At 46.6% G+C, this 25,111-nt stretch overlaps 1 protein-coding gene and 1 non-coding gene across 2 annotated transcripts in view; both read right to left on the bottom strand.

The window, feature by feature from the left end:
- LOC130876803 (pleckstrin homology domain-containing family M member 1-like) overlaps positions 1-6,840 on the bottom strand; it is a 52,393-nt gene extending 45,553 nt beyond the window's left edge. The window contains 1 exon segment of the mRNA XM_057773422.1: positions 6,754-6,840. Within this exon segment, the coding sequence (XP_057629405.1) occupies positions 6,754-6,798 (45 nt within the window). The 5' untranslated portion in view covers positions 6,799-6,840.
- A 9,501-nt stretch (positions 6,841-16,341) lies between these two features.
- LOC130878848 (U6 spliceosomal RNA) lies at positions 16,342-16,443 on the bottom strand. Its single transcript, XR_009057469.1, has one exon. It is a non-coding gene; the product is annotated as a U6 spliceosomal RNA (small nuclear RNA).
- Between the last annotated feature and the right edge of the window lie 8,668 nt (positions 16,444-25,111).

Below are 25,111 nucleotides of genomic sequence, written 5' to 3'. Positions count from 1 at the left end.
GGATTGTGGAAATTTAGCACAATATGTATATAATCATAATTAAAGTCGTATTAGTGTTCGACAAAGAACTAGACACAATTGCAGAAAAACTGGTTTGTAGCAAGGATTATGTTATAGATAAACAGTTCACTTTTATTTTGACTTGGTCTAAAGAGTAAGTGTTCTCTGGAAAGCTAAATTTAAAAAAAATTAATTAACAAGTTATAATTCACATTAAAGTCTCCCATTTAAACTACAAACTTCTGGTTTTTTGTTTTGTTTTGTTTTGAGTTGTTGTTGGTTTTGGTCATCTCCAGAAGTAACCATATTCCTGAATTTTGGTAACTTTTACTTTGATCAATTTTTAAAAATTTATTCACACTGAGCATGGTGGCACATGCCTTTAATCTCAACACTCAGGAGGCAGAAGCAGACAGATCTCTGTAAGCTTGAGGCTAATCTGGTCTACATAAGGGAGTCCTATGTCAGTCAGGGCTACATAGTGAGACCCTGTCTCAAATCAAACAAACAAAAAGATTCAATGGCTGTTTAGAGGAGCATCCATCTTCTATAGAGATGAGCACTAATAGGCTATCCAGTCCCATATTTAAAAGCACAATACTAAATGAGCTCAGTAGATTGTATACACAAAAGCAGAAAGTGAAGCTGGGCATTGTGGCACGTGACTTGAATCACAGCACTTAGGATGCAGAGGCAGGAGGATCTCTGAGTTTGAGGCCAGCCTGGTCCGCATAGTGAGTTCCAGGACAGCCAGGGAGAGAGAGAGAGGAAGGAGAGATCAGCAAGTGTCCTTAACTGCTGAACCATCTCCTGTTGTAGAATATTACATTAAGGTGTGTTACTTTTGTTTATGCCGTGGAACATTTGTTTAAGGATGTAAAGATGTCTTGTTGATTTTATGCTGCATTTGTTTAACTCTATAAAGCTGTGATTCTTTGCCTGTCTAAAACACTTGATTGGGCTAATAAAGAGTGGAATGGCCAATAGTGAGGCAGGAGAAAGGATAGGTGGGGCTGGCAAGCAGAGGAATAGAAGTCTGGGAGAGAGAAGGACCCAGGAAAGGAGAGAGGATGTCAGGGGCCAGCCACACAGCCAGCCACGGAGTAAGACTGCAAGTGAGATATACAGAAAAAAAGGAAAAACCCAGAGGCAAAAGGTAGATGGGAAAATTTAAGAAAGGCTGGCTATAAACAAGCCAAGCCAAGCCAAGGCCAGGCATTTATTAGTAACAAAAAGCCTCTGTCCTCGGAGCTGGGTGGTGGGCCCCCAAAAGAGTAAAGGAGTAAAGAGTAAGGACTAAAAGTATAAACAAACAACTACATTTTGGCGTACCAAAACGAGACTCAAATTCCATGTAGAGCCTGAGAAAGCTATCCTTAGGAAACCCTGCTGTACAGCAGAGCACTTAAACAGCACTTTTCATGCTAAATAAAAGCAAAAACTAAGTAAAAAACACCAGAGGAAGCACCGGCATTCTAGAGCCCCGGGTGGTTAAATGCACTTCTGCTCACACACTTCTGATGGGGCAGCAAGCTTTGGCCTTGGCTTTCACAACCCAACCGAGAGTGGATAGAGCCAGGGTACAGAGCATTCGGAGGATCCAGCTGTAGCTTAACAGCCTAAAGCTTGCTTGTGTGGTCAAAAATGGCTAAAAGATGCACAGTAAAAGAACAGGTTCCAGTGTGCTTTACAGTGTGTGTAGGATTAAGAAAGAAGGAAAATGGGTACAGGCAGTCATAGAAAGAAAAAATAAAACCTGGATTCTGTACGCTACTGTATTGATTTTGAATTTTTTGATTGCTGAAAAGCAAAGGACGGCTGCTAAGGGCCTGGAACTGAGAAGGACTGTGCAAATACACCAGTCCATATACTTTAGGAACGCCTTCACTTTAAAAAGTCAAAAAATGTATCTGTCAAATGGAAATCAGAAAGGCTTTGGAGAAGCAGTTTTGCTTGTGTTCTCACAGGAAACAAGAGGCTGTGGATTCACTGCAGGTTGATATGGATCTGGTCTGATCAAAGGAGACTGCTTGAAACTTGACAGGAGAATCCATCAACAAAGGTTACGGCTGGTCTTCCAAGGACTCGGTCATTAGCTCAAGTGTTCTCAGGGACCCTAAAGATGTCTTCAGTCTAGAGAAAACAGCATGCACATTCTCACCAGTTGGGTTGTTGGAGGCTTTTGGTTATTTGGTGGGTCATGGATGTCTGTTATATCTAGGGGAATATAGGAATATAGAATAAAAACACAACAATTAATCTCATATTTTGCATTGCCGTGAACTCTATCAGTATTGCATACTGATACAAATTCAAAGTAAATTTTATTATATTGTATATATGTTTCTATTCTTGTTTAAAGGATTTTTGTATATTGGTACAAATTTAAGGTTATTTTTGTTACAACATATTATAAATATGCTTCTACTCTTGTTTAAGGTATTGTACCTATGCAGTTCATTTAAAAATGTAAGGTAAAATTCTAGTATTTTGAAAGTTATTATTATAAACTATTTAGGGAATCATAATCAAGAAACATAGGTTAGTAGTAATTTTTTTTTTTTTTTTTGGTTTTTCGAGACAGGGTTTCTCTGTGGTTTTGGAGCCTGTCCTGGAACTAGCTCTGTAGACCAGGCTGGTCTCGAACTCACAGAGATCCGCCTGCCTCTGCCTCCCGAGTGCTGGGATTAAAGGCGTGCGCCACCATCGCCTGGCTGTTAGTAGTCGTTTATAACAGTTAAACTTGTAGATATGTTAGGCATGTTTTCTAGGTCATACAGAGATGCATTTGACAGATGAATGGTTTTCAAACATTTCAATGACCTAAAGATATGGGATTTAAAATTTTTTGTTAACCTAAGGTTTCTCATGACGAGACACATCTGCTCCCGGCAGTGCCAATTTACTTGAGGGATGATGGGCATTGAAAAAACTCCTTATGGAGTTTGCATTCGTTGTAACAAGGTTAGTCACTGGGCAAAGAAACTGCTTCTGTCTTTGAGTGCTGAAAATGTGCGTGTGGACTGGACATGCAGGACACAGGAAAAAGACTACTGAATTTGGTTAAACAAAGCAGGACGGGCCTTCAAAATTCTTGCTCTGCTGAAAGGCAAAACAAATACTCTAGGCCTGTAGGCTGAAGATGGATGCCCCAATGCTGCAGAGGAACTCTGGGTGACGGTCCAGGCAGCCATATGTCTCTGTCATTTCTAAAGTCTTGGAAGTCACTTGCAATAAACTTCCTGTTTACTTAGGTAATATTAATTCCTTCTGGGGTCTTAGATGGAGGTGGAGACTAGTTATAGTTGCAGTTTTCTTTAATTATGAAAGAAAATAGGTCAGGTATGAAATTTTGATTTCACTAAGATAGGTAATGTATTTTCTCTGAATTTGCTAAATGCGAATGAACTGAATATTGTAAATTAATTCTTACTTGATAATTATTTTGTTGTATACAGTTTTACTATGTTTAAGTTATAACCTTTCTTCTTTTGTTTTTGTTTTTTGAGACAAGATGTCTCTGTAGCTTTGGAGTCTGTCCTAGAAATAGTCTGGCCTCGAACTCACAGAGCTCTGCTTGCCTCTGCCTCCCAAGCACTGGGATTAAAGGCAGGCGTCACCACTGCCCAGTTAAAATCTTTCATTTTTTCTTTATACAAGGGAGAAATGTTGTAGAATATTGTTTTAAGGTATGCTAGTTTTGTTTATGCTGTGGAACATTTGTTTAATGATGTAAAGATATGTTGCCTTTGTTTATGATGAATTTGCTTACCTCTGTGAGGCTGTGATTCTTTGCCTGTCTAAAACACCTGATGGTTTAGTGAAGAGCTGAACAGCCAACAGTGAGGCAGGACAAAGGATAGGTGGGGCTGGCAGGCAGAGAATGTAAACAGAAGAAGAAATCTGGGAAAGAGGAGAACGAACAAGAAAAGGAGAGAGGTGTAACTGGAGATTTCTCTCTTGCTCTTCAGTTCCTGAATACCCACTCTGAGGCTTAATATTGACTACAAGCTGTCTGGCCAATGGCTCAGGCTTAACACTAACTAGTTCTTACATCTCAACTTAACCCATCTCTATTAAACTATGCATGGCTACGTGGCCGTGGAGTTATTTCACATTTGCTTCTCCAGCAGCTGCGGGCATCTCTCTGACTCCGCCTTTCTTCTCCCAGTATCTCTGCTTGGATTACTCACCTGGCTCTATTCTGCCTGGCTATTGGACAAATCAGCTTCTTCATTAACCGATGGTAATAAAACATATTCACAGCATATAGAGGAACATTCCAAATCAGAGAGGACACTAGGACCCAGCCACCCAGTCAGCCACACAGTGAGAGTGAAGTAAGATATACAGAAGTAAAAAAAGGAAAAAGCCCAGAGGCAAAAGGTAGACAGGATAATAAGAAAAGCTGGCAGGAAATAAGCCAAGTTAAGGCTGGGCATTTATAAGGAAGTATAAGTCTCCATGTGATTTATTTGGGAGCTGGGTGGCAGGCCCCCCAAAAGAGCAAAGAGCCTCAAAGAGTAAAAAGAGTAAAGAAAACAACCAACTACAATCTCCCCAGCATTATTTTTTTATTATCACGTTAAATCATAAATGTAGTCCTAAACAAACAAAACCCAAATTGTTCTATTGTATTTATTTTAGAGTTCACTGAATTTCTTTGATCCGAAGATTTAACGTCAATAGAATGTAGAAAGTTTTGGAAAAGGAAATAAAGTTCAGTGGTTTTTAGTATTCTCAGAGAATTGTGCAACCTTTACCATTAGCTAATTTTTAGAGCATTCAACACCACTGAAGCAAAGTATGTATCGGTGGCTGGGGGTGGGGTGGAGTAGCTGTAGGATAATCTATTTTCTGCCTCTAGAGATTTATCTGTTCCAGCCATTTCAAAGAAATGGAAACTTACAACATATGACTTTGAGTCTGGCTTCTTTGACTTGGCATGTTTTCAAGGCTTATGTATTCTATAGCACATATGGGTATTTAATTTCTTTTTATCATCAAGTATATCCGACTGCATGGATATACCATGCTTTACTTGGCCATTTATAAGAAGAGGAATACCTGGCTTATTCCCACTTTTTGACTTCAGAGCTACTGAATGTTTGTATCCACATTCCAGGTCTAGAACTGATAAGCCATAGAGCTCGCCCCAGAGCACAGGCTTTGCAATCCTGACACAGGCTGAGGCCTTTCCTGTGAGTTCGGAGGGCAGCCTAAACTACATAGTAAAACCTGCCTGAAAATCCCAAACTGTTACATCACATAAAACCTATGCTCCCTATGCCAGGTTGGGGATGTGGCTCGGGTAGAGCACTGCCTACATTTGTGAGATCCTGTATTTCATCCCCAACACTAGAAAGAAAAGAACAAAAAGCAACCCAAAAGCTCCATTTAAGTTTTCTATGAAACACTGAGCTGTTTACCAAAGTAACCATGATTTTAAATTGCCAGAGACTAGAGGAGAGCCAACTTTTCATGCTTTGTTAGCACTTGCTGTAGTCTTTCTGATGAGAGCTATCCTCATGGTGTGAAGTAGCACCTTCCCATAGCTTTGCCTTACATTTCCCCGGGTCTAATGGTAATAAGCATTATTTTGTGTACTTACTGGTCATTTGTATATCTTCTTTGGAGAAATCCTTTGTCTACTGTATAACTTGTCTTTATGTGTGGTGTGTGTGCGTATATGTGTCAGTGTGTGTAGCTGAGTGCACACATGTATGTGGAGAGAAGAAGTCAATGTTGAGCGTCTTAGTCATTCTATACATTATTTTTATAGACAAGGTCTCTTACTGAACCTAAGCTCACCAATTCATAGGTTACCTGGCCAATGAACTCTGGGGATCTGTCAGGTCTTACCCTCCCGCAACTGGGATTATAGACATAGGCTGCCGGGACTGGCTTTTATGTGGGTTCTAGAATTCCAAACTTAGGTCTTCGTGCCAGCACACACAACTGAATAGCCATTTCCCAGTCCCAAGATTATCTTTTAACTGCTGAGCTGAAGTAGTTCTCTCTATATTCTAGATACTAGACCTTTACCAGAGATAAGACATTCTCTTTTTCATCTCTCCCTCAACACTTTATGAATAGTGTCCTTTAAAGCAAAGATTTTAATCTTGGAGTTGAAGTTTAAACACTATTTCAAATATGTTATTAGATTATATAAAAAGCACAAACTATTCCTAACTGAGTGCCAACCAGGTGCTGTGTCATGGAAAGCAGGGATAACCAGACATACACCTCCAGGGTCTGTGCAGCCCCTGCTAGGAAGCAAGGGCTCTGTTCCAGCTCCACAGGGCTCAGGTAGGACGGAGAACTGCGAAGGCCTGGCTGGAAGTCAACAGGGAAATGGGTAGAGCCGACCCTCTAGTGGCCAGGAGAGGAGAGGCAGTTCCCTGCGGACTGTAGCTCCTTGTTGACTGGCTCAGTTAACTCAAAATAAGAAAAGTAGATGGAAGATGAAGATGGTGACACATGCCAGAAATTCCAGCACCTTGGAGGGTGAGGCAGGAGAATCAGGAGTTTATCCTTTGCTATGAAGTGAGTTCAAGGCCATTCTAGGCTACTACATGAGACCCTAAAGAAATTATTATTATTGTTGTTATTATTATTATTATTATTATTATTATTATTATTGTTTTTCCAGACAGGGTTTCTCCATATCTTTGGAATCTTTCAAAGGCAAAAGCTGATGAAATGGTGGCCCTGGACAGCCCATCCCACCTTGACCCTATCTTGCCCACATACCTGGATGGTAGCCCGAGGATCCAGCCCACTCTCCACTGAGAGCATTTCCACTCAGGCAGCAGCTAGCAAGGAGGCTCACATGACACCTGCAGGGACAGAAGAAGTCTAGATGAACGCGCTCCCAACTTACCCCCACAACCACAGCCCCTCCCAACAGGCAGCAGGCAGTCAGACCAGGTGACTAAACTGAGACTGGATTTTAAGGAAGGAGACAGGCCAGAGGCTCAGCCCCTGGGAGGGGTGAAACCCTTGCACCACAAATGGCAGGCAAGAGCTCCTCACACCAAAATCTGTATAGAAAGTCAGGCGAGCTGGCCTTGGTGGGCTCCCAATAAATCAGTTCCACTGTCACAGTGGGTGGGTGCATCCCTCGTGGTCCTGATTTCCTTGCTCATGTTCTCCCTCCTTCTGCTCCTCAATTGGACCTTAAGAGCTCAGACCATTGCTCCAAATTGAGTCTCTGTCTCTACCTCGATCCATCGCCAGATGAAGGTTCTAAGGTGATATGTAAGATATTCAGCAGTATAGGATAGGGTCATTTCAGGTTCCCTCTCCTCAGTTGCCCAAGGTACCAACTGGGGACATCTCCCTGGACACTTGCGAACCCCTCTGGAGTCAAGTCTCTTGCCAACCCTAAGATGGCTCCCTTAGTTAGGATATATACTTTGCTGCTCCCGTATCCACCCTTTCTATATCCCAACCATCCCAATCCCCCGAGCTCCTCCCATCCTCCCCTTCTCATGTTTCTCATCCCATTTCCCCTTTGCCCCATGCCACCTCACTCGCAAGTTCCCAGTTTTTGCCCTGCAATCTTGTCTACTTCCCCTCTCCAGGCGGATGACTATACGATTTTCTTTGGGTTCACTTTCTTATTTAGCTTCTCTAGGATCACAAATTATATACTCAATGTCCTTTATTTATGGCTAGAAACCGATTATGAGTGAGTACATCCCATGTTCCTCTTTTTGGGTCTGGGATACCTCACTCAGGATAGTGTTTTCTATTTCCATCCATTTGCACGCAAAATTCGAGAAGTCATTTATTTGGGAGCCCACCAAGGCCAGCTCGTCTGGGACTGAATAAGCAAGGGTTGAAACTGGACTCTCTGAGCATGGCGGACAATGAAGGCTGATGAGAAGCCAAGGACAATGGCACTAGGTTTCGATCCTAATACATGAACTGGCTTTGTGGGAGCTTAGCCTGTTTAGACGCTCACCTTCCTGGACGTAGATAGAAGACCTTCGTATTCCCGCAGGGCAGAGAATTTGGACTGCTCTTCAGTATCGAGAGGGAGGGGGAATGGTATGGGGGGTGGAGAAGAGGAGTGGGGATAGGGGGAGGGGAGTGGGGGGAGGGGGCAATATTTGGGAGGAGGGGAGGGAAATGGGAAACGGGGAGCAAGTGGAAATATTAATTAAAAAAAGAATAAAAAAAAAAGGAAAAAAGAAAGAAAGTAAGTCAGGGCCTGTGAAATAGGAATTTGCAAAGTTTCTCTAACAGTGGGTTGAAGCCCCGATCAAGTGGCACACTGAATGTGGGGGCTGCAAGAACTTACCAACAGGAAAGGTTTCTGAACGCACAACAATTAAAAGTTCATTCAAAATTAGTGTCTCACGAATCTGAAGTATTTCTGGCAGAGGTCGTATGAGTTGCATCACACGACTTCATCCGCTGTTCTGAACATGCAACACGTGCTCTGCACTACACAGGAATTCGCCATACATCATCAAACATCATCATGCGCACTGCCTGGACAACCTCTGCTCAGGTTTGAGCCAATCTCCTTTTCCCCTTTAGACAGGGTCTCTCTATGTAGCTCTAGCTGTCTTGGACCGTTATGGCCTCAAATTTACAGAGATACTGAGACTCTGCCTCCTGGGCCCTGGGATTAAAGGTGTGCACCACCGCACCCAGCTATCAGCTCAGATTTGAGACAACTTGCAGTGTTTATTGTACAAAACTTTCTGCTTTTATAGAAACATAATGGCTTAATTATAAAAACAAAGGCTTTGAATATTTCTTCAGCACATAAGTATCAATTTATTATAGCCTGAATTTGATGGATAAACAAGCACAGCCATCTTATCAGTATGCAATTTGTCTTAATCTTCAATAAACAGTACAAATCGCATATATACCAAGACATTTTCAAATTGATTTATTTATGGTTTATTATTATTACATGTTTGATTTGTCTACCTTATACACCTACCTATTGGGTCATGTAAAAATTCTCAGACAGAAGGGGTTGTGAACATGAAAACTTTAGAAGGCCTGCCAGGGCATGGAGGGAGGGGCTTTCACTGAAGAGGCTACGCACTGGTGGGGATCACATGCTAGGCCTCACAGTTCACATTCACGGCTGGTCTTGTTCTCCACTCCTGACCCAGTCCAGGGTTTTAAGCACACCTGAAGCAGCTCTGGGAGAGAGCAGTCTCTCCACACTTCTGCTTCTGCACTGGGCTGCAAATCTTTAGTCTGGGTGTCAGAGATAAATGTGTAAATGACCAGCATGGGTTCTGACATCACAATTTACTACTAACTAGGCAGGACCAAGGAAGCATAGCATTTTATCTCTCGGGTGCAAGGTCTGAACATGGTGTGTTTGGGTAGAAATGATTTCTGTCATTCCGGTGACTGCAGCTACAAACCGTAAGCAGAGAAGGCCACTGCCCACAATGTGCGTATGGGTCCACGGATGAAGATTCCAGGGCCAGGTGCCTTCTTCCCCTGGCCCAAGCCTGAGCACTCAGGCTGGGTAGGCACATTCATACGCAAACAAGTGTCTAGGGAACACTACAGAGCAAATGTTTATGTTGTCTCACTTAATTATAACACAAAGCCGTTAACACCAGCAAGGGATGCTACACCAAGAGCCTTGTTTGCATGTCTCCTGTGATCCCCCAATGGATGCCATTTCGTAATTTCTACCTGATAGAGGAAGGAGGACAGGGAAGTTGAAGCAGGTCTAGGACACAATTATACAGCGGGGGCTTGGCTTCACCACTCAGAGCAATGCCAACCCCAGTTCTGAGGAAACCCGGACTCCTAGGTAAATGCTGTCTTCAGCCAGACCTCGAGTGGGACTGGGGGTACTCCAGCTGCAGCCCCAAGGAACATTCTGGGCAGTCTGGAAGGAAGGACTTCAGGACAGAGAGGAGTGTAGGCCTGGAGTAGAGAAACAGGGTGGTTCTCAAGGATGGGACCACGCCCATCTCCGCCTTCCCTAGAAGGTGGTAACAACGGTACCGGAGGGTGGACCTCTGAAGACAAGCCTTGTCCGGGGAGACGGGTGTAGCGAGCATGGCCCTTATGGAGAGGCTGCCAGGAGAGCTCTTGGCTGACTACAAAGGCTCTGACTAAAGACTCCGGCTTCATTCTTTCACATTCTGTTTCTCCTCCCCAGGATTCCCAGGCCTTCAGGAGACCAGCTCCAAACTCTGGTTTCCCAGAGAGCAGAAAAGGTATTTGCTGCGATCGAGCAGTCACCCTCACAACATGCTGTCCTGGAGGTTGAGTTCCTTCCACATTACCCTGTGCAGCCCAGAAGACAAGATCCAGCTGCTGAGGTGCCAAGGCCCCGTGCTTCCAGGGCCCAAGCCTCTCTCTCTGTCTCAGTCTGGCTGTTCTAGACCTAGCCCTCAAACTCCAGCTGCTCTTCTGTGGGCCAGGGTGAATTGGACCCCAGGGTTTAGACCTCAGCAATGTAAATAACAGTATGTCAATTAGAGCTCCAGGAATTGATTAGCTGAAAGTAATAGTGTACTCACATTATTAATAAGGGCTATGGCCCAGTAATAGCTTCTAAAAACAGACAAAGTCACTCCAGGCCATGTGATCTCAGCATTTGGAAATAGAGGTGGAAGAAATAGGAGTTCAGTATCATCATGACAACCTGCCCAAGAAAACCAAAACCATGCTAAAACAAAACACAAATCCCAATATGGTGGGCTTATTCTTGTAATCTCAGCACTTAAGGGAGAAGGCAGAGGCAAGATGATTGCTGAGTTCAGGGCCCCTCTCAGTCATATTGGGAGTTCCAGGCAGCCTGGCTACAGACTTCATCTCAAAAAACCTAACTAGGGGCTGGAGCGATGGCTCAGCAATTACCGGCGCTTACCGCTCCAGCACAAGCCTGGGATTTGGTTCCCAGCATGCACATGGTGGCTTACAGCAGCCTGCAACTCCAGTTTTGGGGGACTCGATGCCCTCTTCTGTCACCGTATATGGCACACATGCCTACACTCTGGCACACGCACATACACATAAAATAAAGTGATTAAAGCAAAACAAAAAGCAAACTAAACCAAACCAAAATAAACTGAAGTTAAGAAAGCCAGAGTTCACAGGTCCCAAGTGGAGAGAAGTAACTGACTATTGCCCGAAACTGCCTGAAAAGCCACAAAATGATTGACACTAGCTCAGGAGCCCAAAGCAACCATTTCACAATTCAGAAAATAGGATATAAAAAAGTTCAGGTTTAGACTGTCATTCAACACACCTTAACCACCCCCCTTTTTTTGAGTCATTTAGTTCTGGATGTCCTGCAGACCACAATGGCTTTGAATGCAGAGCTTCTCCTGCTTCTGGCCTCCCCAGTGCTGGAACTAAAGACAGGCACCACCATGCCCAGCACCTTTACCCTTCTATGAAAGAAGCTAAAACACCAGTTACTTGTGTCTAAACCACAGTGCTTCATGGAGACAAGAATGCACTCACTCAGGGAAGCTGTTCTGACTGCTGGGTTAGAGATCCACTGTCTGCCCGGTGGCTCGAACCTCAAACCTCCCAGCACGTGGGACTGCTGTCGCGTCCTCTCCTCAGCTATTCTCACTGACACCAAGGACAAGGATGGCTTTCAGGAGGACACCCATACAGAAGGAGTAAAGAGAAAACTTGGGCAACAGTACTGAGGGTATCCACCATTACTGGGGAGAGGTTAGCAGGGGAAAGGCGACCCCAAATTATACTAGCTCTGCCTCTACCTCAGGCATTGATTCAACCTCCCATGGTTTTCCAGTATGAACAAAACTTCTCTGACCTCATTCTCCAACTTTGTTTAATGCTTAGAACAGTCCTGTGGAAAATGGTCGTCTCCACTTTAGTGGAGCGCACAGGCTCAGTAGAAACAGGTATGGGACAGAAATCCCAGGTCTCCTTAGTCCTTTCTACAGCTCAAGCTGTCTCGGCCAAAAGAACTCAGAAGCTCCATTCTATCAAATAAGAACTAAAGGCAGTAAGACACCATCTTTTTGTTTTGTTTTATTTTGTTTGTTTTTTGTTTTTCTGAGACTGGGTTTCTCTGTGTAGCTTTGGTGCCTGTCCTGGAACTAGCTCTTGTAGACCAGGCTGGTTTTGAACTCACAGAGATCCCTGCCTGCCTCTGCCTCCTGAGTGCTGGGATTAAAGGCGTGTGCCACCACCGTCTGGCAGTAAGACACAATCTTACCAGACAGATTTACAGCCCCAACCAGCTGAGCTCAGGTCTTCTCCAGACACCCAAGTTTCAGAACTGTCCTGTCTTAAATGTCCCACACGGGAAGGGTTTGCCCCAGTCCTAGCTAGTACAGTCATCAACTTCATCTACGCTCTGAGGAAGAAAGGAGAGAAATGGCTCAGGTGAGACTTAGAGAGTGGAATCCATTCATCTCTATACCCCTCAGTGACCAGCAAGGTGTCTCTGGAGACACCTCAGTCACTCCACAGCCCTGTCCTACTGCCTGAATCACACACCTGCTATTCTGACCAGTCCTGCGCCGGTGCCATCCAGCTGCGAGACTAGCGGGTGAGTCATAGCATCTCAGCTGGAAAAGCGCGACAAAGTTATCTTCTGATTCAGAAGGCAGCTGACCTCTCAGGCATGTGAGCGCTGAGTGGGTACACGCATGCCCTTCCTTCGGAAGAAAGCTGATCTCTAGACAAGTGTCCCGAAGGGCTAGGACGGGGTAAAGAGAACAAGCTTTGAAGCGACAACTTCAAATTAAATGCTGCTGGGGGGTGAGAGGTCACAGCCAACACAAGGTGGGCGAGGGCACCTGTCCTGCTGGACACGTTTCCTTCCAACTGGCCTTCCATCCAAGGCCACCCATCTCGCCCATCTCTTGTTCCATGCAGTATAGGATTCCTCCTTCTGCCCTCTTTGGTTTTTGTTTTTTTTCAAGATAGGACCTCACTGTGTAGTTCAGGCTGGTCTCAACTTAAAGTTCAACGCGGTTGAACAAGTGTCTTTGTGGTATGCTAAAGTGTTATTTGGGCTAGGTATATGCCCTAGACTGGTATAACTAGGTTTTGAGGTAGATTCCCACCTTCCTGAGGAACTGTGAACATGAGTCTGTACCAGAACCTCTATGTTTATATTATGGCCTCCAGTTTATGCTTTTATTGGATTTCTGAGTGTGCAAACGAGTGGATCTCTGGTTCTTGTGCCTTCTCTTGGATTCTTTTCCTTCAGTTCATTTGTCCTTTGATGTGGTAGTTTCTGTTTTACCTTGTTATATTTTATTTTGTTGTGTTTAAAACATGAATGAAGGACTGGAGAGATGGCTCTTCAGTTAAGAGCACTGACTGCTCTTCCAGAGGACCCATATGGCAGCTCACAACTGTAACTCCAGTTCCAGGAATCTGACAACCTCATACAGACATGCATCTAGGCAAAACACCAATGCATATAAATTAAAAATAATTTTAAAAAATGAATGAAAACCTAGCCACTGGGGTTAAGGTTAACAACTGGACTGTCATTTATACCGGCTGGGAGAGGGAAAATCGGCTTTCTCTGATGGAGAACATCAACCACGCCAGGGCAGGCCTCATGTTCAGGAGTAGTTGACCAATGTATAATGGACTCCATAGTTTTTTTGTTTGCTTTTATTCGGTTACAGTTTTAATTTTATTTTTGAGTGTTGTTTTGTTTTCTTGGTATTATTGTAATATTGTTTTTTTTTGTTTTGTTTTGTTTTTCGAGACCAGGTTTCTCTGTAGTTTTGGAAGGTTTTTGTTGTTTTTTGAGAAAGAACTTAAAGTTGGGAGGAGAGGATCTGGAACAACTTAGGGGAGTAGGGGAGGGAAGAATATGATCAAAGTATATTTAAATTTAAAATTACTTTAATTAAAAACCTAATAAAAGAGTACACAGAGTAGCTGGATTATAAACTTCTTTTATAATCTACCCCAATTTACTTATTCTCTCTCTCTCTCTTTCTCTCTCTCTCTCTCTCTCTCTCTCTCTGTGTGTGTGTGTGTGTGTGTGTGTAGGTCTGTAGATGATTTTATATTCTCTGTCTTCCCACCTTTATGTGGGGATGGAATTTAGGCCAGGCTTGCCCACCAAATGCCATTCCCAATTCCAAGCTCTACTGGCCCGAGCTTTGGTTCAACTCACCCTGGGCTTCAGCATCTAAAGGCCAAGGGCACAATGTCTGCTTCCAGAGTACTCTCATCTCATTTGGGGATTACCAGGTCAATAATTCTCTCAGCAGGAGTGAACCCCCTCCACAACTGTAGACTGACTGGGTCTGAATGTTTGGGGGCACAGGTGATGACTCAGAAGGAAAACTACAAATTAAAGACACATAAACTATTACTTTGACCTCGGTAGTGGCAGGGCATGCCTTTGATCCCAGCACTCAGGAGGCAGAAGCTGGAGGATCTCTGCAAGTCCCGAGACCAGCCTGGTCTACAGAGTGAGTTCCAGGACAGCCTGGGCAACACAAAGAATCCCTATCTAAACAAACCAAAACAAACAAAAGCCAAACAAGCAACCTCTGATGCTTGGTCTTATCTGATACACGCTCTACAGGTTTAGCCTTACTTCTCAACCCTTACATTACTTAGAAGTAGGTTTTTCTAGTTTCTCATTTTAAAAATCTACTACCAATGTCCTGGAGGTCAGGGCCATCAGTTTTAATAATGAGATCTAAAATCATCCATATATATATATATATTGCATATTATATAATATATATTATAATCATTATAATCAAGACACCCCATGACACACACCATCTCTTCCCTTTATCAGCCTAACCCTGAAATAGCTCGACATTGAATAACTTTTCGTAGGGACTAGGGAATAACTGTTGTGAGTCAGTGTCCCAGGGTACCCTTTATACCCATGTGGCCTGAGCCTGGTAGCAGTAGATTGAGGATTTGGTGTCAGACACCTCTGGGTGCAAACCTCGTCTCTAAAGGGCACAGTCTCTTTACAGTTATTGGGGAAGTATTGACCGGAATGTAATAACCTTTAACAAACTGGTCTGTATGTCATGAGTCACGGGGGAAGCTGAAGGGACAGAATGAAACGCATTCGGGAATATTCCCGAGTCAATCTCTAGGCAGAACTTGGCGCTAAGCACTGGGGGAAGGAAAGGGGCTAAAGAGGAAAGAGATACGGTTCTTGCCCTGTCAGGGATTCTGACCCCATAGAGAACTCAGTCCACCAGGCACTTCCTGTCATGATGGTGAGCACTAGAGGAATGAGCCCAGGTTATACAGTTTCCAAACCAGGGCTCTTTGCACGCTGAGGGAGTTCCAGCACTTCCCAGCATCCAGTCTCACTGTGGCTGGATTGTCCTTCCCTGTTTCTCGGCACTGGGCTTCCTCCACTGACTTGCATTGGCCTGTGGCAAGACAAACAAAGTGAGCATGTGTTTGCAGAGGCTTCTTGACGCTGCACTGGTCTCTGTTTTCACAGGAGAGCCTCTCTTGGGTACCTGCTGCCTCTCCAGTCTGTTACAGAGTCAACAGGGTGGAACTGGGCTGCAGGGAGTTAGAAACCAGCCAGCATTATGGCGTCACTTAACATAGCCAGCTGAAAACCAGAAAGGATTCTCGTTCTAACCCCTATAGTCCAGAATGGTTTGTTCCACCAAGTTACTGTGGCAACGGCTAATTCATTCCTTTTATTAGGTTATAAGTTCACACTGAAAGAAAAAACCAACATATAGTTGGCTAAGAGAGAAGCTTATCGTGTTCTCATGGAATAATGTGGTTACAAGTCCAGGGCAGGGCACCCACATGGTTCTGTGGATAAAGGTGCTTGCTGCTGCTGCTGCTGCTGCTGCTGCTGCTGCAAGCCTGAGTTTGAAAAGGTTGAAGGATAGAATCAACACCGCAGAGCTGTGCTCTTACCTCTGTATGTGCACTGTCCCCCTCTGCCATATTCTTACCCACACACACAATAATTAGAAGTCCAGGACGTGACTCAGTTGTAATTGTCCAGCGCATGAACCCCTGTGTTCCATTCCAGCACTGAGGCATGATGGCACGGTCCTGCAATCCCAGCACTCAGGTGTTTTAAACAGTAGGGCCACAATGTCAAACTTTTTCTTCAATACATAGTAGTAGGACAGCAGCCTGAGCTACAGGAGACCCTGTCTCAAAGAATGATTAGTTTAGAGAGGAAGTCCACTATTTACAGGGCTCAGGCAGGAGGATCAAGGTGAGCTCAAGGCCAGCCTGGGCTACAGTGTTGAGACCCTATGTCAACCCCTTATCCCAACAACAACAACAACAAAAAGGCCAGAGTACATTTGGTAGCCCATGGGTGAGTCTCCTGGCTTTGTCTTTTCAGAGTAAAATTTAATATATATATACAAGGAACGCTGCACAAATATGCATGCCATCCTTGTACAGGGTTGTGTTATTAATCTCTGTATCTTTCTAATTTTACTAAATGTATTGCCAAAGTGAGCGTTTAAAGTGAAATTTGGTTGTGTGTGTGTGTTAGAAGGGAACGTGCCACTGTGTGCATGTGGAGGTAAATGGACAGTTTGTAGGAGCTGGGTTTTTTTTTTTTCTACCATGTAGATTCCTGGGACTGAACTCCCTGGCTGAGCCTTGATGCACCGAGTCCTGTGGCTGGCCCCGGGTCTGTCTTACTGCTGCATCTTCCTCGCGAATCTGCTTTCCTCTGAAGCTTTCGTAGCATCTGCAGACCTAAATCCCAGTTTCCTTCAGCTGCAGATCCCAAACTCTCCACCGCATGGTACCAGACCCTCCTTCAATGTCACCATTTAACAGAAATCCTCCACTTTATCCTCTTTCCACCTCTGCGGTAGCCTTCAAGTCCCACCCCGACTCCAAGGGTTGGGAACTAGGGTGTGTTCCCCTCTCTCCAATCATCCAGGTCTTAAAATGACAGAACTTCACCCCAAGACATTAGGAGCCAGAGCTTGCGGGGCCTGGTAAGATGCCCTAAGCTACAAGGTGGGTGTCCATCTGGGCAATGTTGCCTGTGTGGGGCAGCCTGAAGGTGGGACCCCGGCCTCCCTGTCAGACTTAAGGACACCATCCTTCCCTGTACTGACTGTTCTGTCCCGCCCCTCACCTACTCTTCTCCCAGATGACCTCCAGCATGGAAGAAACCAGAGAACCTTTGCCACCTACCTAACCTGTGGTTAGTAGTTGGTAGTAAAAGTGAGTGTGCAAAGTTTGATAAATACATCTCTCTGTCTTGGAGATTGATTTCAGTGAAAGACCCTCACCCCGGGTATATCACCCAAACTGCTAGCATTTGTAACGCCACCTCATAGTAGCAGAAGGGCTGAAAAAGGTCAATTCTAAAGCAGGCAAGCCCGCCAAAACAGGATATCTGTGGTCGAACATCTGGTCCCAGGAGGAACAGGAACAGAAAGCACCCCTGGTCCCTAGACTGTGCCCACTCAGCGACTTATTTGATTTCCATGGAATGGGGAACTTGTCCTCAGCTCAAACTCAGCCTAAGCCTTGCCACATTTGAATGACCCAATCAGAACCCCGTAACCAGGCACCTCGCTTCTGTAGCCGTGCTTTTTGCTCCCCAACCCTATAAAAACCCCCTGCCCCAACCATGTGGCGCGCAAGTCTTCCGAGAGACTTGTCGCCCTGGGTACCCGTGTATCTGAATAAACCTCTTGCTGATTGCAGCCACTGGTGGTCTCGCTGTTCCTTGGGGAAGGGTCTCCTCAGCAGGAAGACACTCTCTGAGGGTCTTTCAGTGGTGCATTGGCCGGGAAGTTGGAGACCCCTGCCCAGGGACCACCGACCCACTATTGGGAGGTAAGCTGGCCAGCGTTTGTCTTAATGTTGTCTGTGTCTGTGTGTCTGCGCTGCGAATTCTGAATCTGTGGCATTCAGCTGAGTGCATCTGTATCTGGCGAGCCCTGAAGGAGCTGACGAGCTCGCACTTCCCCCTCGCAGCCCTGGAAGACGTTCCAAGGGTGTCTGGAGCCCGATTTTTCGGTGCTCATCTGTCTGAAACAACGTCCAGAGTCGGACTATTCGGGCCCCACCCGTGTCCGAGGGGTACGTTGTCCTGGTTGAAGACGAGGGATCCGGACCCTCGACTAAGTCTCCGTCTGAGGTTTTGCTTTCGGTTTTACGCCGAAGCCGCGCCGCGAAACTATCTGTATTTGTCTTGTCGGTGTTGTTTTTTTGTTTGTTGTTAACAACTGCAGTTCCCCCTCCTTTGACTCCGTCAGCCCCTGCTCTCCCAGCCCCCCTTCTCCCTACCCCAGCCCGATCCTCCCTATACCCAGCTCTCACCAAGCCTTCCACCAAGTCTCCGCAGGAAAAGGACTCAAAGAAGCAGAAGCCCAAAGTCCTCCCGCCAGGAGAGGATCTTTTGATGGACCTCCTCACCGAGGACCCCCCGCCATACCAGGATGCGGGACCCCCCCCCCAGGCTGCTGAAGCAGCCCCGGAGGCCCCCGCTCCGGAGGAACCAGCCCCATCACCCATGGCTGGGCGCCTCCGGGGTCGCCGGGAGCCCCCGCCCGACTCCACCTCACATGCCTTGCCCCTGCGAACCGGGCCAGGCGGTCAGCAGCAATACTGGCCATTTTCAGCCTCCGATCTATATAACTGGAAGCATAACATGGCCAAACTTAGGGAAAGGCTCAGGCAAAGGCAGAAATTGTTTGAGTATGATCAGGGCTGGTTTGAGGGATAGTTCAACAAGTCCCCTTGGTTTGCTACCTTGATTTCCTCCCTCATGGGGCTCCTAATAATCATCCTTCTCATTTTACTCTTTGGCCCCTGCATTCTCAACCGACTGGTGCAGTTCATGAAGGACCGACTATCGGTCATACAGGCATTTGTATTAACCCAGCAATATCAATATTACCAATTAAGACAGTTTGACTCAGAAGGAGTCATCTGAGGCCGAATGGAAGATTCCATTCGGTTCCTCATAAGAAAATGGGGGAATGAAAGACCCTCACCCCGGGTATATCACCCAAACTGCTAGCATTTGTAACGCCACCTCATAGTAGCAGAAGGGCTGAAAAAGGTCAATTCTAAAGCAGGCAAGCCCGCCAAAACAGGATATCTGTGGTCGAACATCTGGTCCCAGGAGGAACAGGAACAGAAAGCACCCCTGGTCCCTAGACTGTGCCCACTCAGCGACTTATTTGATTTCCATGGAATGGGGAACTTGTCCTCAGCTCAAACTCAGCCTAAGCTTTGCCACATTTGAATGACCCAATCAGAACCCCGTAACCAGGCATCTCGCTTCTGTAGCCGTGCTTTTTGCTCCCCAACCCTATAAAAACCCCCTGCCCCAACCATGTGGCGCGCAAGTCTTCCGAGAGACTTGTCGCCCTGGGTACCCGTGTATCTGAATAAACCTCTTGCTGATTGCAGCCACTGGTGGTCTCGCTGTTCCTTGGGGAAGGGTCTCCTCAGCAGGAAGACATTCTCTGAGGGTCTTTCATCAGAAGGGAGGCAGAAGGCTGGGAAGGGGAGGTGTGAAGAACCCACAGCTTAAATAAGTAGCCCAGTGCTGTCCAAGTAAAAGGGCAGTGCAGGAGGGAGATCTTGCCTAGCATCCTACCACGCACGAGGCCCTGCGCAGTGTCTGAAGAAAGGGCCCTTGTTTATAGACGCTCTCCCCGCCCCCAGTGGTTTGGAAAAGGGCTGCACTTTCAGTGGCCTGCAGGTCACCTGCCCTTCATTACAGAGAGTAAACTAAGGATCCATCCCAGGCATCTCAGGAGTCACTACCTTACCTGCTAACTGGCCAGAGTGACAATGGGTCTCTGACAGTTAGGCCTCCACCATGTAACTCTTTGTGGGCCTCCCTACACTTCCAGAGCCTTGAACATCCATTTGTCTGCCCAAAGCGCGGTGGGTACCAGGGCACCTTCGAGCACAAGTGGGGCTTTTCTCATCATGCCTGGATGTAGAGGTGTGGCACAGAGTGGGACCAACCCAGTGGAAATCGCCACTTCATTCTTTGCAGGTCTGGGAAACCCAGGAAGCACACACTCCTTGACTCCCTGGCCAGATGTGTTGTTGGTAATGTGCATGTGTGTGAGATGCATCAGGGAGAGAAGAGATGGCTGCCATCTGATTCCTTCTCTGCCGTCATCATGTGCACCTCCAGAGGCCACCTGGACACCCCCCCTCCCCCGGGGGACCATGAGACTACAGTGACCTTAGCAGTGTTCCAAAAGACCCGGCTCCTTGACTTTCTGGAACCTGAAAGCTAAGAGGTACAGCCCCTCACCAGCTGCCACCACCCCAGCACCTTCAGCAAAAAGCACCAAGGGCTTGGACGAGATCCCTTTGGAGACACGAAAGTAGAAGACAGACTTCTGGAGAAGGGGAGTAGGAACTCCGGTGGGGAGAGATGACCTGGCAGAGGAGGAGGCAGATGTCATCGAAGTGTGTTATCCAAGGGGCTGGAGAGATGGCCCGGTGACCAAAGACCATGCGCTGCTTTTACCCAGAGCAAAGCTCAGCGCCCAGCACTCGTGCCAGGTGGCTCACAACCAGCTTTACCTCCAGCCCCAGGGGGATGCGATGCCCTCCTGTGGCCCCTGTGGACACCTGCATCCACATGCACAAACCGTGCACAGCTGGTGCACATTGTCAGCAATATAATAAGGCAGAAAGTCATAACGAAGCCCATTCTTTCATACAATTGATTTACTGTAATAAACAAGGACACACTAACGTTAAATACTAAAGAAATTAAAATAGTCTTTTTGGTTTGAAATGTTAATAATGGCTTCTAGTTACTTGTCTGAGGGAATGTGCCATGACAGGAAACACGTATTTGGTACCTGCTCCCCAGCTGCTGCCACAGAGCTCCTAAATCACCCGGACATTTTCACTGTGGTCAGGGCACCATTTGTTTGGATGAGGTCACTTTTGGTGGGCTTCTGGATGAAGGTTAGTCATCAGCAAGAACAAGCCACAACTGCGTGGCTGAGATCGTCAGCTTTAGTCATGTGTCCTGGTGTGAGGTAAGGAGGTGAACACAAACAGGCCAGGTATGGGGACACACGCTGGAACCCCTCCACTCTCAGAATGCTGAGGATGCAGGTTTACAAATTCTGGGCCAGCCTGGGCTAAAAGTCATACCATGTCTCAAAAGTCAATCAGGCTTGTATGATGAAGGGTTCCATAAAAATGCCCAAACATGGGAATCACAACGGTTCTGGGTTGATGAACACAGGGAAGGAATGTTCTGCCCCCAGCACCATGCTCCTGGAGCCTTCCCAGCTCACCTCACCTATGCACCTCTTCCCCTGGCTGTTCACTGCTCCCCCAGAATTCTTATTTTTTTTTAAAATATTTGTTATGTATACAATATTCTATCTGTGTGTATGTCTGCAGGCCAGAAGAGGGCACCAGACCTCATTACAGATGGTTGTGAGCCACCATGTGGTTGCCGGGAATTGAACTCTGGACCTTTGGAAGAGCAGGCAATGCTCTTAACCACTGAGCCATCTCTCCAGCCCTCCCCCAGAATTCTTTGTCAGCAGTAGGAAGGGACTGTTTTACTGGGCTCCGAGTCATCCTAGCAAGGGATCACCTGAGGTGGCCGTCAGGCTGGTAGGATGCACTAGTGACAACCTGGACTGTGACTGCCATCTGAACAGGGACTGCGGGCGAGCCGAGCCCTTATCTGAGCAGTCTGGCACTAGCTAACTCCAGTAGAGCTAAGTCCAGCTGAGTCTAGGACCCACAGCTGGCGTCTCCAGAGAGCTAGGAAGTCGCTTGGTGCCCCCTCCAGCTGGCGTCAGAAGTCCTGAGAGTCAGTGAGGTGGCAGAAAAAAGGGTGCTTTTCCTGCACCCGGGCAGTTTAAAAATAGCCCCATAAATTCCTTGACTCTTTCAAGAGTCGGTGTCTAGTGTCCTCTTCCCTCAAATGTGAAAACTTCGGAACTGAGGGCAGTGACTCCGGCTCCTGCTTACAAGCAGTCGATGCTCCTAACCTCATGTGTAAAGGAGGGGGAACGCTCGCCGTATCCTTTTGGGGGGTAGAAAATTACAACCGTTACTGAAAACCTGATTTGTAAAAAAAAAATGAGCAACATAGAGTCTAAGTGGCTTTTTGGAAAGCTGTCCATTGGATAAGACATGTCAGCAACATCCTGAACTCTCAGCAGCTCTGAGAAGACCTGCACAAGAGCTGGATGATGGTGGCACACGCCTTCAATCCCAGCCCTCGAGAGGCAGAGGCAGGTGAGTTCCAGGCCAGCCTGATCTACAGAGCGAGTTACGGGACAGACTCTAAAGCTACAGAGAATTCCTGTCTAGGAAACAAAACAAAACAAAACTAAGTCAGCTCATGAAACTACCTATCATGGAGCCAGAGAGGGGCCCACAAGGACTGCCCCTCCCTGAGGATTTACAGGCAGTTAACAGTTAGGGAGAAGGATACTTGAGTCCCTTGCCCTTACCCAGTGGCTTTAGAGGCAGTTAACAGTTCCAAGGGGGTGGGGCTTATGATGCCCCTCCCACTCCCTGTGGTTCTCTGTTGACAGTTAGCAGAAGCTGGTGTTTAGGAGTAGTACAGAAAGAGGTGTTGTTCTTCCTCTCAGCAGAAGATGGCCTGCAACATCCCTTACCCTTGGATGGGGGCTGGAATTGTTGATTGGCGTTTAACTGGTCACATGCTGACTCAGTAGTGATGCTGGGTGCTGTCTAGGGCGAGACCATAAAAAGATCCTCTTCTTTTTTCTCCACCTCTCTGGAACCCGCAGTCAAGTAGTCAAGTAGCTTGGGGGGAAAGACCCGCGTGGGCAGGAACTGAGGGGCCCTCGCAGTGACCAGCACCGCTTGTCAGCCATGTGGGGGGGCTAAAACACCTTGCAGATGGATACTGCAGCCTCCCTTTTAGAGGGCCACAGCCCTGGCCCAGATCAAACAGTATCATCAAAAACTCGTAGCTGGAAATGCTAAAGCTACTTCTGAGCTCTTAACTAAACACATTGTGAGGAGCGGGTGCTTGCCGTTTTAAGTCAGTTTTGGGGGCGATGTTGACATCAGATGGAGGCCGTCTGAGCTTGGGGAATGGCTAGGGACTTTGGCCCCAGGTTCTGTCTCCCCTTCTATCACACAGTCCCCACTGATTGTCCTGAACACACATTCCCTTGTCTCCTGTCACATGAAGGGGACACTACTAACACATGCTGCAACTATAAGGTGACATTTTGGGGGAAGGAGGGACTTGCAGAATGATAATGGAGCATGCTCAATCCCTTTTCCTGCAGCCCCACCACCGAGGTTTTCCCTAGAGCCCGGGTAGAGACATGTCTAGCTTGGAGCCCAGACCCAACCGCTCAAGTTCAACTGTTTACACAGGCTCTCCCAGGCTGCCTCGCTCTGCCTCCTCCCAACTGCCACCTCTCCTGTGCCAGCCATAGGTCGCCTCGCTTCACCATCTCCTGAGAGTCATCTGATGTCCTTGCTCGGTCTTGGTGGCATCGGAACTGCCATTTCACGTATTGAAACACCTCCTCTTTTAGGGTGTGTGCCTGGGCTGAGGACAGACCCCTCATCGACAGGCTGGCTGGCCAGGCACCACTTGGCTCTCACAAACTGCTTCGTTTTCTCCCTCCTGGGTTGATATTTTCCTTGCATGTTCCCTCTGGGCTTTGTGTTGTTCCAACTTTACCATCTGTCCACTTACACCCCATGTTAAGGTCTGTGTAGGAAACGAAGTACCTGGGGTGAATGCCTCATTTAAAGAGTTATGCGTCAAGCTGTCTGGATGGGGAGAGCTCCATGTAGTTTACTGTGTGTATAACTTGGAAGTAAGACTCCATAATCTAGCCGGGCGGTTAGTGGCACACACTCCCAACACTTGGGAGGCAGAGGCAGACAGATCTATAGAGCTAGTTCCAGAGCAGCCAGGGCTACGCAGAGAAACTCTTCCTCAAAACGACAACAACAACAACAGATTCCATAAACTACAGCACACCAAATACAAAAAAGAAAAACACCAGCGAAAGCAGACAGTTACGTGTGCGGAAAAAGCAGGGCCAGAGACTCAGGCAGAGAGGGCAGGCAATAAGACCTCATAAAGCCAGTACCCTACCCTCCGGCCCAGCAACCTCAACCCACACATCGGCAGCAGCTTGTCTAGAACAATGAAGTCTGCCACTGGGATCTGGAGTGGGATCTGTGCCACCATTTCCACCCCACCCCACCCCTCAGTCTTGGCCCTTGGACCTCTGCAGCCTCACACGAGCCCCCCAGCCGACTCATTCATTCCCTGTAGTGTCTGGCCAGTGTTGGAGGTCCATGGCTAGGAAAACCCAAAGTTCTCTTTAGAACCCAGTAGGCCATCATGTAAACTAAGGCTTTGAAAATCCAATGAAACCTCATTAGTCTAATGTAGGAAAGGACTTGACCTTACCGTAACATGGCACTGGACACACTCAAGAAAACGTTACATAATAGCAGCCACCCCTTTTGAAAAAAGAAAGGGATCCTGAGCCAGAGAGAGAAGACAAGAGTTAAACTTAGTGTTACTTAGCCCCTGGCCCTGCAGCTGACAGCTAGACCCAGAAGCACAGGAAAGCCACCCAAGAAAACGACAAAGCCAGCTGAGGAGGGAGGACAGTGAAGAACCCCTTTCCCAGGAAGACAGAAGATAAGTCTGCAGGCTGCATCTCCTCAACAGGGACTGAAGGGGGAGCCTCTGGGATGTGCTTACCCACTCTCCTGGCATGTGGAAACCCGTTTTGTCCTCAGAGGAACTCTTTTTTGGGGGGTTCCCTTTATAGTTGCCATGTGTAAATGGGAATTTTAGAGGGCACCCTTTGGAGCGCCACAAGTTACCAGGGAAACTGTGGTCCCCTCTTGAGTTCTTAGGCCAGCTAATGAAAGAATTTAAGAAGAAACTAAGAATACTCCAGAACAACTTTATTAGCAGTTAAAAGAAAAACCAACAGATTCAATGCAATGCCCATCAAAATCCCAGCAAAATTCTTCATAGACCTTGAAAGAACGATACCCAGTTTCATATGGAAAAGCAAAAAAAAAAAAAAAAAACAGGCTAGCCAAAACAATCCTGTACAATAAAAGAATTTCTGGAGGCATCACAATCCCTGACTTCAAACTTTACTACAGAGCTACAGTA

This window comes from Chionomys nivalis, chromosome 7 (genome assembly GCF_950005125.1).
Source record: "Chionomys nivalis chromosome 7, mChiNiv1.1, whole genome shotgun sequence".
Lineage (NCBI taxonomy): Eukaryota > Metazoa > Chordata > Mammalia > Rodentia > Cricetidae > Chionomys > Chionomys nivalis.
This window is presented reverse-complemented; position numbering and strand designations above follow the sequence as displayed.